We start from the raw sequence: 14,364 nt of genomic DNA on the forward strand, positions 1-14,364 counted from the left end.
TCAGACTTCAAACACGAGCGTATGCTAATCTGACAGGGACACGCTTTAAAACCGAGGCATGCGGCAGGAAACGTCACTCTGTCATTAAAGCAATGCTCTGGGTTCAAAACAAGTTATGCTCTATGTTCAGCATCTGCAGCATGCTGGCGATTACCACAATCATTTTGGCTCATCCCTCAGAATGTAAAAACAGACAAAATTGCATATACTGCATGGAAGGTGCAAAGCATTTAAATGTAGAAGCATGCAGCTTGAATGTGGTGTCATTTTGTTGAAGAAGTTTTGAGTTTTTAAAGTGATAGTACACCCAAAATGTAAATTCTGTCATCATTTAATCAGAATCATGTCATTCCAAACCAGTTTCGGTTACCATTGACTTCCATTGTATTTTTTGTTCAAACTATAGAAGTCAATGGGAACCGAAAATGTTTAGTAACCAACATTCTTCAAAATATCTTCTTTTGTCTTCCACAGAAGCACAAAAGTCAGATTTGGAATGACAAAATGAGTAAATAATGACAGAATTTTCATTTTTGGGTGGACTATAGCTTTAAGTTGTGAAGCTATCTAAAAATCATCCTTTTAGCGGTGTGAGATATCATTTTACACAATTAAAAATTAATACATGCCAATGTAAAAGTTACTTTTCATAAATAATCTTCTTAAAACTGATCAGTTTTAAAATTCAACTTGTTAATTTTGAAAAATTTGTATTTTTTAACACTCATTCCTTGCCTTACAGACTTCCATTCAGAGTGCATTACCAAATTATTCTCAGTGGTAATCGACAGCATGTAGAGGTTAACTAGTATTGATCATTTCTTTAATGAGGTGCTTTACTGAAGTGGTCTGGTTCTAAGAAGTTCTGTCATGCTCACCCTGTCTCCTGGTCGGACCATAGGTTCCTGCTTGGTGCCCAGTTTGTGGAGGATGTTGTACGCTACTTTGATGCTCCGAGACCAAAGCTTGCCTGTGGAAAAGGAAGTAGATGCTAAATAACCATATTTAAGGGGTCAGTTCACAAAAGTGCCCTGCAGTTATCAAATTTCATTGAGTCTCAGTGTATTCAAATATTCATTCATTCAAGTTCTTGAAAGACATCTTTTTTGCTCATCAAGGCAGAATTTATTTGTATACAGTAAAACAATAATATTGTGAAATATTATTACAATTCTTAAAATATCAAAACATTTCTATCTAACAGTTTTCTATTTTAATATATTTTAAAATGTAATTTATTCCTGTAATGGCAAAGCAGAAATTTCAGCAGTCTTTACTCCAGTCTTTAGTGCCACGTGATACTATGGTAATCAATATGCTGATGTGACACTCAAGAAACTTTTTTTATTATTATCAATATTGAAACCATTTGTGCTGCTTAATATTTTGCAGAAACTATGATAGATTTTCAAAAGAACTGATACATTCAAAAGAACACACATTACATTGTACCTTTATAAATAATATGCATCCTTGCTGAATAATAGTATTCATTACTTTCAAAAAAAAGAAAATTGTAAAACTGGCCGCAAACATTTTGAACAGTAGTGTAAGTTGCACCAAGTTTGACGTGAATATGAAACGCTATTGGCTGTTGCGTCACATAACCAGACAAGATCTTCCAGTTTGAATATGTGGAAGTACAAATGAGATTTAAGACAAGAGAGGAAGATTTTCGGTGAATAATTAATTCAGCTGCCTTTTGTTCCTCACACAAAGCTATCATATGACTTGCGAAGACTTTCAAACAGATATGAGTCGTATGGCACACTTTTTGCTGCAAACTTTTTCTACATTTTGAAAACTGTAAGCATGAAAACTGCAAGTAAGAAAAAGAAAAAAGCGAACAGATTCCATCAACTCAAAGGCAAGCAAAGGACAAACATGGATTGGGACAAAATGTCCAAATTACTTGAAGTTTAAGCATCTGGAAGAGTCACAGACAGGGCATTTCAGCAGTTTATCTCCTCTGTCCTGCTGAATTTTTGACCTGCCATTATCAGTATTTAACTCATGGCTATGAAACCCTATTGAAAGCAAAACGGTGCAGAGATAGCGATCTTGCTCCGCGCCTGCGTTCTGTGGAAAGTTAATTACTCTTTTGATTTGGGTGAGGTTTTTAACGAGCTGAGAAGGAGGGTGATAGTCCCTGGTGGGTTCTGGGGAGGGGTTTGTACGCCACACAAACAGCCATTGCCATTAATTTTCTGGCTCACACTGCAAACCGAGACAATGGAGGCTGTCTGTTGGTTGGGGCTTTAAGCGTCTTCATGAGTCTATACGTGTGTGTGTGTGTGTGTGTGTGTGTGTGTAAAGACGAAGAAATCATTAAGCTCAGGTGGCTTGATGATCATTTTCAGTTTTTAGAAAAAAGAAAATAGGGAATACCAATCCATTACAAACACACACACTGCAATCCCTTCCTCACACTCTCACCCGTGATGTGCTGCTGGCAGGATCCTCATTGAGTAAAATCAGCTGAGAGCCTCACACACACACATAGGCCTGTCACGATAACAACTTTTTGTTGTGCGATATATTGCCCCAGAAATAATTGCGATAAGCGATATTATTGTCATTTTAAAGACCATTTTATGCCACTGAATATATAATCATAATCTAACAGCATAATAATGCAAGAAGGCCTACACACTTCCAAATCAAAACAAACTTTTAATTTTTAAGAATATTTAGATAATGGAGATTAAGTATCAAAATATTAGATACCTTAAACCTGAATAAATAGTAAATATATATTTTTTAACAAAAAGTGCAAAGTAACAAGTAGAAAAAAAGAAAAATGCACAAAGAACTTGTATGGAGATTTTTTCCCTGACCTTCTTTTCTCTGTAAATTAAGGGTGCACACTATTGCTGAAAAACACAATCACTACTTATCAGTCAGATGTCCGTATGCACAAAGGCACAGATCCCTAAACAAGGCCATATCTGCAGATTAAACTTATTTTGTAGAATCATTTTTTAAATTTGAACTAGCACCTCATGACTACACGTTATGTACGAGAAGCTGCAAAAGACACAGGCGCAAGTGGACATGGTGACAACATGGTGACATTTTTTAAGTAAATATAATGTGCGATATATTGCGTCACCGAAAATTATTGAGGTCATGTACATATATTGCGCGATAAGTCGATATATTGATTATTGCGACAGGCCTACACACACACAACACAAAACAAGCCCTATAATGATCTCCCTCTCATGACTGAGCACAAATAAACAAGGAGACAAGGTTATTTCTGTTAGCATAAGATGAACACAAGTATATCAGTATATTCGGTGGCCCCAAAGATATTTGGACACTTTTGTCACTAGTGGTTCAACGGATCACAAATCTCACAGTTCGGATCACATTACGGTTTTTGACCCACGGATCGGATCATTTTTCGGATCAGCAAGAAAAGAAAAATATTTCAATTTATCTTGCTTTCCATTTATTACTTAAAGCGAAGTACTTCTTTGATACCACAGCAAATACTACTAGATTAACTAAGAAAGTTTAAACATGATTAAAGAGACACGAGAACAGCCAGTAAAAATAAGAACAAATACACAAATTACAAGTATAGATAAATACAACAGAATATGTTACAAATAAAATAAGGTTGGTAGTATTCAAATACAGAAATGTAATAATTAGGGAAAATAACACAGCATAGTGTTCACTGTATAAATTAAATATAGATTTTTATCACAGCTGTTTTGTTGTCTGATGATCATTAATGACAGCAGCAGTATTTATAGGCCGCTGTCCCTTTAAGACCTGATGCACGGATCCGATATAATGATACACATCACATCCAATTTCTTTCTCAGCTGTTTTCATTCACTTGAGACATAACTGACTGCGTTTACCTGAATGATTGTCGAGATGGGTATTTTGTCATAATTTTATGTGTATGTGTCTGTTCAGAGGATTCAAAAGAGGATTCAGTTCGGTGTTCGCGCACCGTCTGAAACGCGTGTGCGCGGCTGTGCGCGTAGAGAACAGCGCGCGAGTAACGAATCGAGTTCCCTTTCGCCTTTTCTCTCTGGAATTGTTTAAAATTCGCTTGCTTATGTAAATACGAACAAATGATAAACTTATACTCTATTATGGTTAAATTTTGCAATTAATCCGCGGATCACATGCGTGCCGAACCGTGGGGCTTGGTCCGTACGGATCACTATTTGTCACACTTTAAAACACCAACGCATTAATACAAAATATTTAAACAAGTGGCATCTGCAAACAAATGAAGCTTTTCTGTACCCAACTTCATTTTTAATTTGAAACTATCCTTTTTTTAAATGTTTGTGAAATTAAATAAAATATTTTTTTTAAAGTTCATGTATTAAGCAAGACTTTATAGTCTAAATAGTTGTTATCTTAATGCTAAACAATATTTTATATTATTTGAAATTGGATTACTGTCCTTTTGTGAAATTTTTAACTTGTAATGTGTTTGTGCTATTTCTTTTAAATAAACAGATGCTACATGGTTTGAAAAATAATTAAATTGTATTTTAGTTATGCTAAAATTTAATAATAAAACAAAATAAATTATAGTAATATAATAATAAAAAATAAGACATTCATAAATTATGCATGACTTAAGTGTCCAAATATTTTTTGGGGTCACTATATCAGACTACGTGGTCTGTTTTAATATTCTGAAGTAAAAGAGAGAAAATCTATTATTCTGATCCAGTATGGTTGTATGCGGATGTTGGTCATTGTATGTATGGCTGTAGTTGAATAAGGTTATTTTACCATAAGTAAGGACGTAGAGGGGTTTGCCGTTGGTGTCCATGGTGGTCAGGCAGGGCGCTTTGGGCGAGATGGTCCCCCAGCGTTGCAGTGCAGCTTCTAAAGATGGTGGCCAATTAGTGACCACTCCCAGTGGTTCCCCTCGAATGGCGACCATCTGAGAGCCCTCCGGCCGTGGCTGGTTGGGGTCGGGCTGCTGGACTGAAAACAGACGAGGCAAAACATGGTCATTCAGGGAGCCCAAAAAATTGTTGTTTTTGTTGAACTGGTTCGTTTCAATGATCCGTGAACTGTTGAATCACTGGTTCATTTGAATCATCACTCATCACTGCTGTTTTTGTAGTCGAGACATATTTAATTAAATGCTGACCACTTAGTTGATTCTATTCATTGATTGATTCAAGATCAGAAGAACCGATTCAAAAGAATGATTTGTTTGCAAATCAGGTATTGTGTATGTCTCTATTTGTTTGTTTATAAGAAAAGCTCAGAAAAGCTCCAAAAAACTATTATGCTGAGACAAACACTCACCTTCTAGGAGCTCTTCAAAATCATCAACAAAAAACTCTCGAAGCGGAGGTCGTCTGGGCTGCTTTAGTGTGTTCACAAGTTGCTGGATTTTAGCCGAAACACGACTGCTAACTGGGACGCCTAAGGAGGACACACATGTGTTAATGCACACAAACACACACAATCCTGGAAAAAAACAAATATTACCATTTGTACATGAATCAAATTTCCTGAATCTACCTGAACGAGCCTATAAACACACACACACATACACACACAAGGCTGTCTGGGTTTAAAGGACTGGCCATAAACAGATTAGATAGATGGCTTAATGTGCACAATGAAGATGATCAACTCCCCGCTGTTGTGTTTACTTATGTATCCAACACCTCAATTTTCATCTTACCCCAAACAAATCAATTTTAAAAACATTATTGATTAATGCCTCTGACAGATGCAGTCAAATGCGGCCTTCAGGGGCGTCCCCAAGAGATCAAATTAAAGAGTAATAATATAAGAGTGGGATCAATGCCCTCAATCACAGCTCCATAACAGAGGATCCATCAGAGCAGATTTCAGACTGTTTCTATCATCTCTAGGGCTTACATACAACTTACAACTACATCAACCATTATAACACATACATATATAAAGTGTCAGTAATTTGATAACATTCAAGCATTAAATATCAACTAGTGTTGTTTTTGTATTGTTTACATACTACTATAGAATTATTGAATTTGTGTTCATTTTTATATTTCAGTTAGTTTTTAATAATTTTGTTGTGTGCTTTTAAAATGCATACTGTAATTGTATTTTGATACGTAAAGCATTACACACTGTAATGATTTGCATATCATGAACTAACAATAAGCAATACTTTTGAAGCATTTATACCAGCTACCACCATTGTGTCCTTAACCCCAGGTTGCTGCAGGGGGACTTTATGCAAGTTGCTCTGTATAAAACCATCTGCCAAAATAAATAAAGTTAGGGTGGAATAGAAATGCTAGATGGGCTGTCAAAATGATTGAGGAAAAAGGTTCATGTAAATCTTTCAAAGCTCATTGTGATTTTTTAAATGAAAACGTCATTACTGTCTCTAAAACATCACTCCTTTTCTTTCACACACATTTCTCGTGCCCTCACCATCTCCGGTCTCCATGAGTTTGGCGTTGCCATATTTGGGTGTGGTCCGGGGTACGGTGGACACCTGTGGCCTCTCCACCTGAACGGGATGTTCGGAGGTGTAGGTGGTGACGTCCGGAGGGGCTGAGTGATTCTCTGGGTTTGGGAAGATAAGAAGGAATCAAAATGCAGAATAAGAAACTCCAGCTTAAGTGGTTTGGAGGAATGGGAAGCTGGTGTATAACTGGTCCAGATGGGTTATTCACTGTATCATATATATATTGACCAAAAAATGATCAACTTGAACCAGCAATAAACCAGTTAACTGATCTGTTGCAGCTGATGACCAACTTGGACCAGCTTTAAACCAGTTATCATGTTCCAGAAAATGTATGGCTGGTTCATCAAGTTGGTCATTGGCTAATCCACCAACTGTATATTATACAGTGAATAACCAGCTTGACCAGCCAATGACCAACTTGAACGCCCTATAAACCAACTGGTAATAACCAACTTGGACAAGCTTTAAACCAGCTATTATGTTCTAAAAATTTATAGCTGTTTCAAGTTGGTAATTGGCTGATCAATCTATATTAGACAGAGCATAACCAACTTGACCAACTAATGACCAACTTGAACCACCTATAAGCCAATCGGTAACTTGTTTGTTGCAGGCTGACCAATCTATATTATATAGAAAATAACCAGTCAATCTGAGTTGGCCATTGACCAGCCAATGACTAACTTGAAAACCTATAAGCAGCTAATGACCAACTTTAAACCAGCTATCATGTTCCAAAAAAAATTTGTCAATTGGTCATTGGCTCATAAATCTATATTATACAGTAAGTATCCAGCTTGACCTGCCATTGACTAAACTTGAACCACCTATAAACCAACTGGTAACTGGTCTGTTGCAGCTAATGACCAACATGGACCGGCTTTAAACCAGCTATCATATTCCAAAAATTTACATCTGGTTCACGTTTATCATTGGCTGATCAGTCTATTTTATACAGAGCATAACCAGCTTGACCAACCAATGACCAAATGGAACCGCCTATAAACCAACTGCTTTGTTGTTCTAACAGGATTTCAGTCCTACCTGGCTTTGATACAGAGCCCTGACACACTTGGCACATTGTTTACGACTAAAAGTAAGAGGGTTGGGGGCAGACAGGAAGTGATTTTGAGCAAATCATGCACATGTCTCAGAGAAAGAGACGGATGGAACGCAAGAGACACAGAGGAGAGCTTTTTCATCCTTTCCTTAATTACAGTCCCTTTTACTTCCACTCGGTGAGTCCGCTGGGCTTCTGTCTCGCCGATCACCCTCCCCTTCCGATCATAAATTCTCAGCTGTCTGCAGCCTCTTTCTCATTCCCCTCAGCTCACTTCTGAAATGTCTCTTTCACATTCAGTGCCCTTGGCCACCACATATTACCATTATGATATCCCTACAGAGTTTGTGCTGTCTAACGTTTGACTAAATAAAAGTCATTTACCTTTTTTGCACAATTTAAAACGGCAGATGTCAATGGATGTGCCTTTCACTAAAAGCTCATAAAAGTTTCCTTCCATTATATCCCATGCTCCAATCGAGCCATTCAGAGAGAAATAACCGTCCGTGTGTAATTTCGACACCGGGAATGAGGAGAATGCCAATGAGGCGGCACTATTCCTCCTCCACCATAAAACACCCAAAACGGCCCTAACAGAAACGTCCACTGTGATCAAGGACAACACAGTCAGAGGCTTTTAGCTACTTAGCTTTAGTTCAATGTTTTCAATGTAATAAAGTTTTATGCAGACCCTGAGTTGTATCTGACTGATATGATACATTAATATCATAACTAGACAGAGTGGTGTATTTTAGTGCTTTTCAATAGAGACTCACAGTAAATTTATAGCTCTATTTCTCCGTAAATCAGTTTGTTTCTGACTGACTTTATAAATAAATATATAAATATATAGTGTTATCATGTATAAATATAAACTGAAGTATTAGTCATATAACTGGGAGAGATAAGTCAAGCTGTCACTAGTGGCGACAGAATGAAAGTGAGTGAGCGAGATGCCTCCTGTCTGAGGAATTGCGCCAAGCACAGAAGGGGACTGTGATGGAGAACATGACTAAGGAAGGGCACAACCCCTGGGCTTGGCTTCCACCCACCATCAGCACTACTTCTACTCTCTCTCATCTCCTGAAGGACTGATGTGACTACCAGTGTAGCTTTTTTAATGAATCAAAAACATCAAATATTACTAGTGAAGTCTTATTCTTAAACAAAGGACTCTTATGAACTGAATCAAAACATACAGCATGAACAGTGTAGTCTAATTCCCAAACAAATGACTTCTATGTGTCAGTTGTTTTTAATTAATCAAAAACAAAAACTGAGATCAGTGTAGTATGAATCATGAACAACTGACTCTTAAAGGGATACTCCACCCCAAAATGAAAATTTTGTCATTAATCACTTACCCCCATGTCGTTCCAAACCCGTAAAAGCTTCGTTCGTCTTCGGAACACAATTTAAGATATTTTGGATGAAAACCGGGAGGCTTGTGACTGTCATTGACTGCCAAGTAACTTACACTGTCAAGGTCCAGAAAAGTATGAAAAGCATCGTCAGAATAGTCCATCTGCCATCAGTGGTTCAATCTGAATTTTATGAAGTGACGAGAATACTTTTTGTACTCGAAGATAACAAAAATAACGACTTTATTCAACAATTTGTCTCCTCTGTGTCTCTCTGCATCACCGTAGCGCCATTTTGGAGAATATCCACTGAACGCAAACAGCGTACGCTCTTCTGTGTCAGCCGCGACACAAGGATACATTTTCTACGTGTAGTTACGCTTTGATTTGAATGAAAACAGCTCATCCGTGTGGCGCGGCTGACACAGAAGAGCGTACGCTGCATGCGTTCAGTGGATATTCTCCAAAATGGCGCTACGGTGATGCAGAGAGACACAGAGGAGACGAATTGTTGAATAAAGTCATTATTTTTGTTTTCTTCGCGTACAAAAAGTATCCTCGTCGCTTTATAAAATTCAGATTGAACCACTGATGGCAGATGGACTATTCTGACAATGCTTTTACTTTTCTGGACCTTGACAGTGTAAGTTACTTGGCAGTCAATGTGACAGTCACAAGCCTCCCGGTTTTCATCCAAAATATCTTAAATTGTGTTCCGAAGACGAACGAAGCTTTTACGGGTTTGGAACGACATGGGAGTAAGTGATTAATGACAAAATTTTCATTTTGGGTTTGAGTATCCCTTTAAGAACTGGTTCTTTAAACAAATCAAAACGTCTAGAGAATTCAGAAACAAATTACTCTAAGGAGCTGGTTCTTTTTTGCGAATGAAAAACATACAGTGCAACGTGTGGCTCAATTCTCAAACAAATTAATCTTGTGAGCCTTTCTTTTTATCGAATCAAAAACAAACAGCACGACCCATGTATCCTGATTCAGGGACATAAGCTGGATGTTTTTAGTGAATCAAACACAAACAGTGTGACCAGTGCAGACTGATTCATGAACAAACAACTCTTGAATCAATAACATACATTATGACATGTGGAGCCCGATTCCTGAAACAAATGACTCTTCTTTTAAAGAACAGTTCAAAAAGACAAGTTACTAGTCTGAAACCTGTAAAAATATGTAAGGAAAATTATTAAAATATAACTAAACGAATTGGAATCTAATCAAAATTAAATCAAATTTCCATGAGAGCTTTGTGAATCTGAATCGAAATTGGGAAATCGATCTCCAGCTCTAATCTCCTGTCTCCTGACTCCCTCCCTGCCTTGTATTCCACCTCGTCTCCTGCTTCATCACTGGCCTCTCTGCCTCGTCTCCTGCCTCTACCATCAGTGATGAGTGTACGAGAAAACACCCAGCAGCTAGAGTGCTTACGTAACAGGCTGAAAATAACCCACATCCAAACTCTCTCCCTCTTTCACTCTCTCTCTCTTCACTCCACCCCCCTGCTCTTCAGTGACACGGACACTAATGTGCTGGAAAAGGAGTTTCCTCAAAGCCCAGAGGTGCTCGTAGGAGGACAAATAAAAATGACGTTTTGCATCACGTGAGGGAACCTGCTGGCAAATCTGCGTCACAGAGACAAGAAAACCCCAGACAAACACAACCCTTCTAGTCTGAGGGGATGGATAAGAACTATTACAGCCAATTTTCATTTGTCATTCTACTAAAATGTGAACAGTTTTGATTCAATTACTGTTCAAAACATAGCCTATAGATAGAGTATTGTAAATTACATGAGAAGTTTATCAAAATACCAATATACACTACAGTTTAAAAGTTTGGGGTCCGTGAATTGTTTTTATATTTTTGAAATATGTACACCAAGGCTGCATTTATTTGATCAAAAATACAGTAAAACAGTAATATTGTGAACAATTGCATTGTAAAATAACGTCTATTTGAATATAAAGTTGAATTTTTACATTTATTCCTGTGATGCAAAGCTGAATTTAATGAATTTACTGTCCCTTTTGATGAAATTAATGCATCCTTGTTAAATAAATGTATTACTTTCTTTAAAAATAAATAAATAAATAAATCTTACTGACCCCAAACCTTTAAATAGCAGTCAGTATTGTCCTGTTTCAATGTGAAAATAACTTCAACGGTTATACAATAGTTAAACAATAAACATTTCAAATGTCAATGCAATTTACAACATTTAAACAAATAATCATGCAAATTTAACAGATAAATACACAGATAGTGACAACACACTGAGAGTTAAAGCAATAGTGCACACAGAAAAGATAATTCTGCCATTTTTCACTCACCGTCATGTCATTCCACACCTGTACAATGTTCTTTCCACTATGGAAAAAGATTTTGCAGAATGTCTAAGCTGCTCTTTTTTATACAATAAAAGTGAATGGTGCCAACAAGTATGATTTTTTTTTATTGGAAAAATAACTTAATTTCAGTCTGTTACTCACATAAATGTATCATATGGCTTCAGAAGACTTGGAATATTGTATATGATTTGTACAGTTTACTTTTACGATGATTGTATGGCGCCCCTGGTCATCATAACTTTCATTCTATGGAAAAAAGCAGCATGAACATTCTTTAAAATTCATAATTTTGTCTTCCATGGAAGAAAGAAAGTCAGATTGGTTCAGAAAGACAAAGGATAAATGATGACAGAATTAAATTTTTTTAAGTGAACTATTCTTTAAAAAACACAAGGTCAGGAAAGAACAACAACGATAAGCACATAGAGACAAAGAATGGACATCTAAAAGCAGACTGAAAGCCTGAAAACAGCTTTTCACACTTTATAATTTAATAAAAAAAACATATATTTAGAAAAAACACAAGATACACAGTCACTACTCACAGATAGACCCAATCTCAAATACAACAGAACTGTTGTCAGAAAGTTTCTCTCACTTATTGGTACATACACAGCAGAATTGACGTTCAGACACATCAGGTCATAAAATTTACAGCACACGACTTCAAACACAAACACACCGAGGGGCCCATCGTCCCTCAGACTCCAGAGAGAACTACACGGAGGACACAGAGATGTTCTAGATGATCGGATGATTGGGGGAAGTGTGTGTGTGCATTGGGGGGCATATACTGACCCTCAGACTCCAAGGGCGGTGGCCAGAGAAGATCTGATCCAAACTCACAGGAGCGCCGCAGCGAGTTTCCATTCTCTGCTATGCCGAGCATAGTTTTCCTCTTCAACGAGAGGTGAGCGATCGGCCCTGGATGGGGAAGGGAGGAAGGGGGAGAACCAGAACCTTAGAGCTGTCCGCTTCCTCGCTGACCGCAGGTATGGATGGGGCAGGAGGAATGGGGGCTGATGAGCCGAGCATGGACAGTGCCATGTTCCCAACAGAGTCCCGAGGACTCTGGATATCTTGCATGGAAGGGGAAGGTGGGACGGAGGAGGTGGGAATGATTGAGCATTCCTAAAGGAGCACCCACACTGCCATGTTTCTCCTAACGGTATGAGACAAATATGGGACAAAAGCAACAACCTGGGAAGCACTTGCAGAACTTGTTCTTGGTCCAGTGAGTTTAAAAATGACCCAAAGATCCTTGCTGTGTTACTTAATATGCACTAACAATGTTCTGAGAGCTCCGAACACGACTGACTCTCTTGAGGTTGGTTGTCTGCTTTTAGATGGTACCACAACATTATCATGTGGGAGGACAAAAAGGAAGTGAGGGAAAGGATCGAAAGGCTCTTTTACACGGTAATCACGAGTTCCCAGTTTGTTGTTGCAGGCGGCACTGAAAGCTCGCTAAGACTGTATGTGTCATTGACCAATCAGAATATTTTATGTGTCATTATTCTCCAACCAATCAAACTTTGTTTAGTTTTTATGTTTTTTGTCGCTTTCAGAGTTGGTGTGTCTAAAATCGCTCCCTGCTGCCCACGCAACGTGAATGAGTAAAATGATGAGCGTTTTCAGACATAGCAAATGTCTGCCCACCAAACACATTTATTTCTATTCATGGTTAGCCTATTTTATGGAGAAACAAATGTCATTTTATTTTGTTATTTGGTTTCCTGCTGAACAAAAACAGCCTACATTGGTTTGCTGGTCTACAGCTGGTTTTTGGATGGGTTTTAGGCACTTTTCAGCTGGTAAAACTCGCTAAACCAGCTAAGACCACCTTGGCTAGTCTGGCAGACCAGGTAGATCAGATTAAAGACCAGTTCACACCAAGGACGATATCTGTAATGATAACTATAAATCTAAAGTTTTAATAATCATCCTAATTCTATGAGAATAGTGGAGTCCATGCCACAACTATAACGATAACGTCCTAGAGGAACAATATTGTTTAAATCACTTTCAGAATTATTTTTTTCTAGCTGATGAATGATAGTAACATTGACAGCCAATCAGAATCTAGACAACATTAAATAGCTTGAGCATTAAATCGGGAGACAAGATTCAAGGCGTGTTTAGGTGAGAACGCTAATATAGTTATATTTATAGTTTTCGTTCTTGGTGCGAATGGGCCTTAAAAAAGATTTTTAGCAGGACAGTGTAATTATCTACAACTTGGAAGCAACACAGAATATAATTTACAGTAATCGTTTCATTCTGAGATGTCGCTAGCATTGAGCTAAATCAGTAGCAGGCAACTTTTGCCAGCGTTTGTGAGTATGAAATAGCGCTTGTAAAATCGTAAAACATTGCGCCTATAGTGCACCGTGTAAAATGCCCTTAAGAAGAAACAAAATGGTGGAAGGAAAAGAGGATAGAAGAGGAAAGAAAGTCGATAGAGGAAAGGGAAACTGAGGTAGAATGATGAGGCAACCAAATCATGAGGGGAAATAAAAATGAACGAAGAGAGGTAACAGGACAGTGTGAAAGAGATGAGTTCCTTTCTTCAGACATTAAACTGCTCCACAGGGCACTCCTACATAACATCATAGCTCTATTAAAACACCCTAGCTCATCATTTAGCCACAGTCTACAACTTCAAGCCCTCTGGATACGTCTTACTTTCTATGGCCTCTGAGTGGAGGAGGGGAAAGTGGCAGTTAAACTCTTTCCTCTTCCTGCTGCGTTCTCTGTTTACATTTAAAATCAGCTGGATGGATAGATTTACCATCTGTGCAGCACTGGCTAGTCAGAACTACTTTAAACAGACAAAATGGGGAGATGTAACTGGCTCTGTGTTGAATTAATTGTTACCTCAGGGCCCAACAACAAGATATTGTTGCAGATATTTTCTGCTGGTGCGGTCAGACCAGAAGATCTGTACTTGCCCTGTCTGTATTTTATTATATATTATATTTAATTAAATATATTTACACTTTTTTATTACATGTTAAGTTTTCTTAACACAGCAAAAAAAAAAAAAAAAAAACCTTTTTGGGGGAAAAAGGAATTGATTAAATAATTTTGAAATTCTGGGAGGTG

General features: G+C 37.7%; 1 protein-coding gene across 1 annotated transcript in view; it reads right to left on the reverse strand.

The window, feature by feature from the left end:
* Window positions 1-14,364, reverse strand: part of LOC107685457 (disco-interacting protein 2 homolog C) — a 66,499-nt gene that overhangs the window by 37,282 nt on the left and 14,853 nt on the right. The window contains exons 6-10 of the mRNA XM_016482049.1: window positions 12,058-12,183; window positions 6,433-6,567; window positions 5,305-5,424; window positions 4,777-4,974; window positions 879-970 (exon numbers count right to left, since the gene is read on the reverse strand). Coding sequence (XP_016337535.1) covers window positions 879-970; window positions 4,777-4,974; window positions 5,305-5,424; window positions 6,433-6,567; window positions 12,058-12,183 — 671 coding nt within the window. The remainder of the gene's footprint in view (window positions 1-878; window positions 971-4,776; window positions 4,975-5,304; window positions 5,425-6,432; window positions 6,568-12,057; window positions 12,184-14,364) is intronic.

Source organism: Sinocyclocheilus anshuiensis, unplaced genomic scaffold (assembly GCF_001515605.1).
Source record: "Sinocyclocheilus anshuiensis isolate Anshui unplaced genomic scaffold, SAMN03320099.WGS_v1.1 scaffold862, whole genome shotgun sequence".
NCBI classification, from domain to species: domain Eukaryota; kingdom Metazoa; phylum Chordata; class Actinopteri; order Cypriniformes; family Cyprinidae; genus Sinocyclocheilus; species Sinocyclocheilus anshuiensis.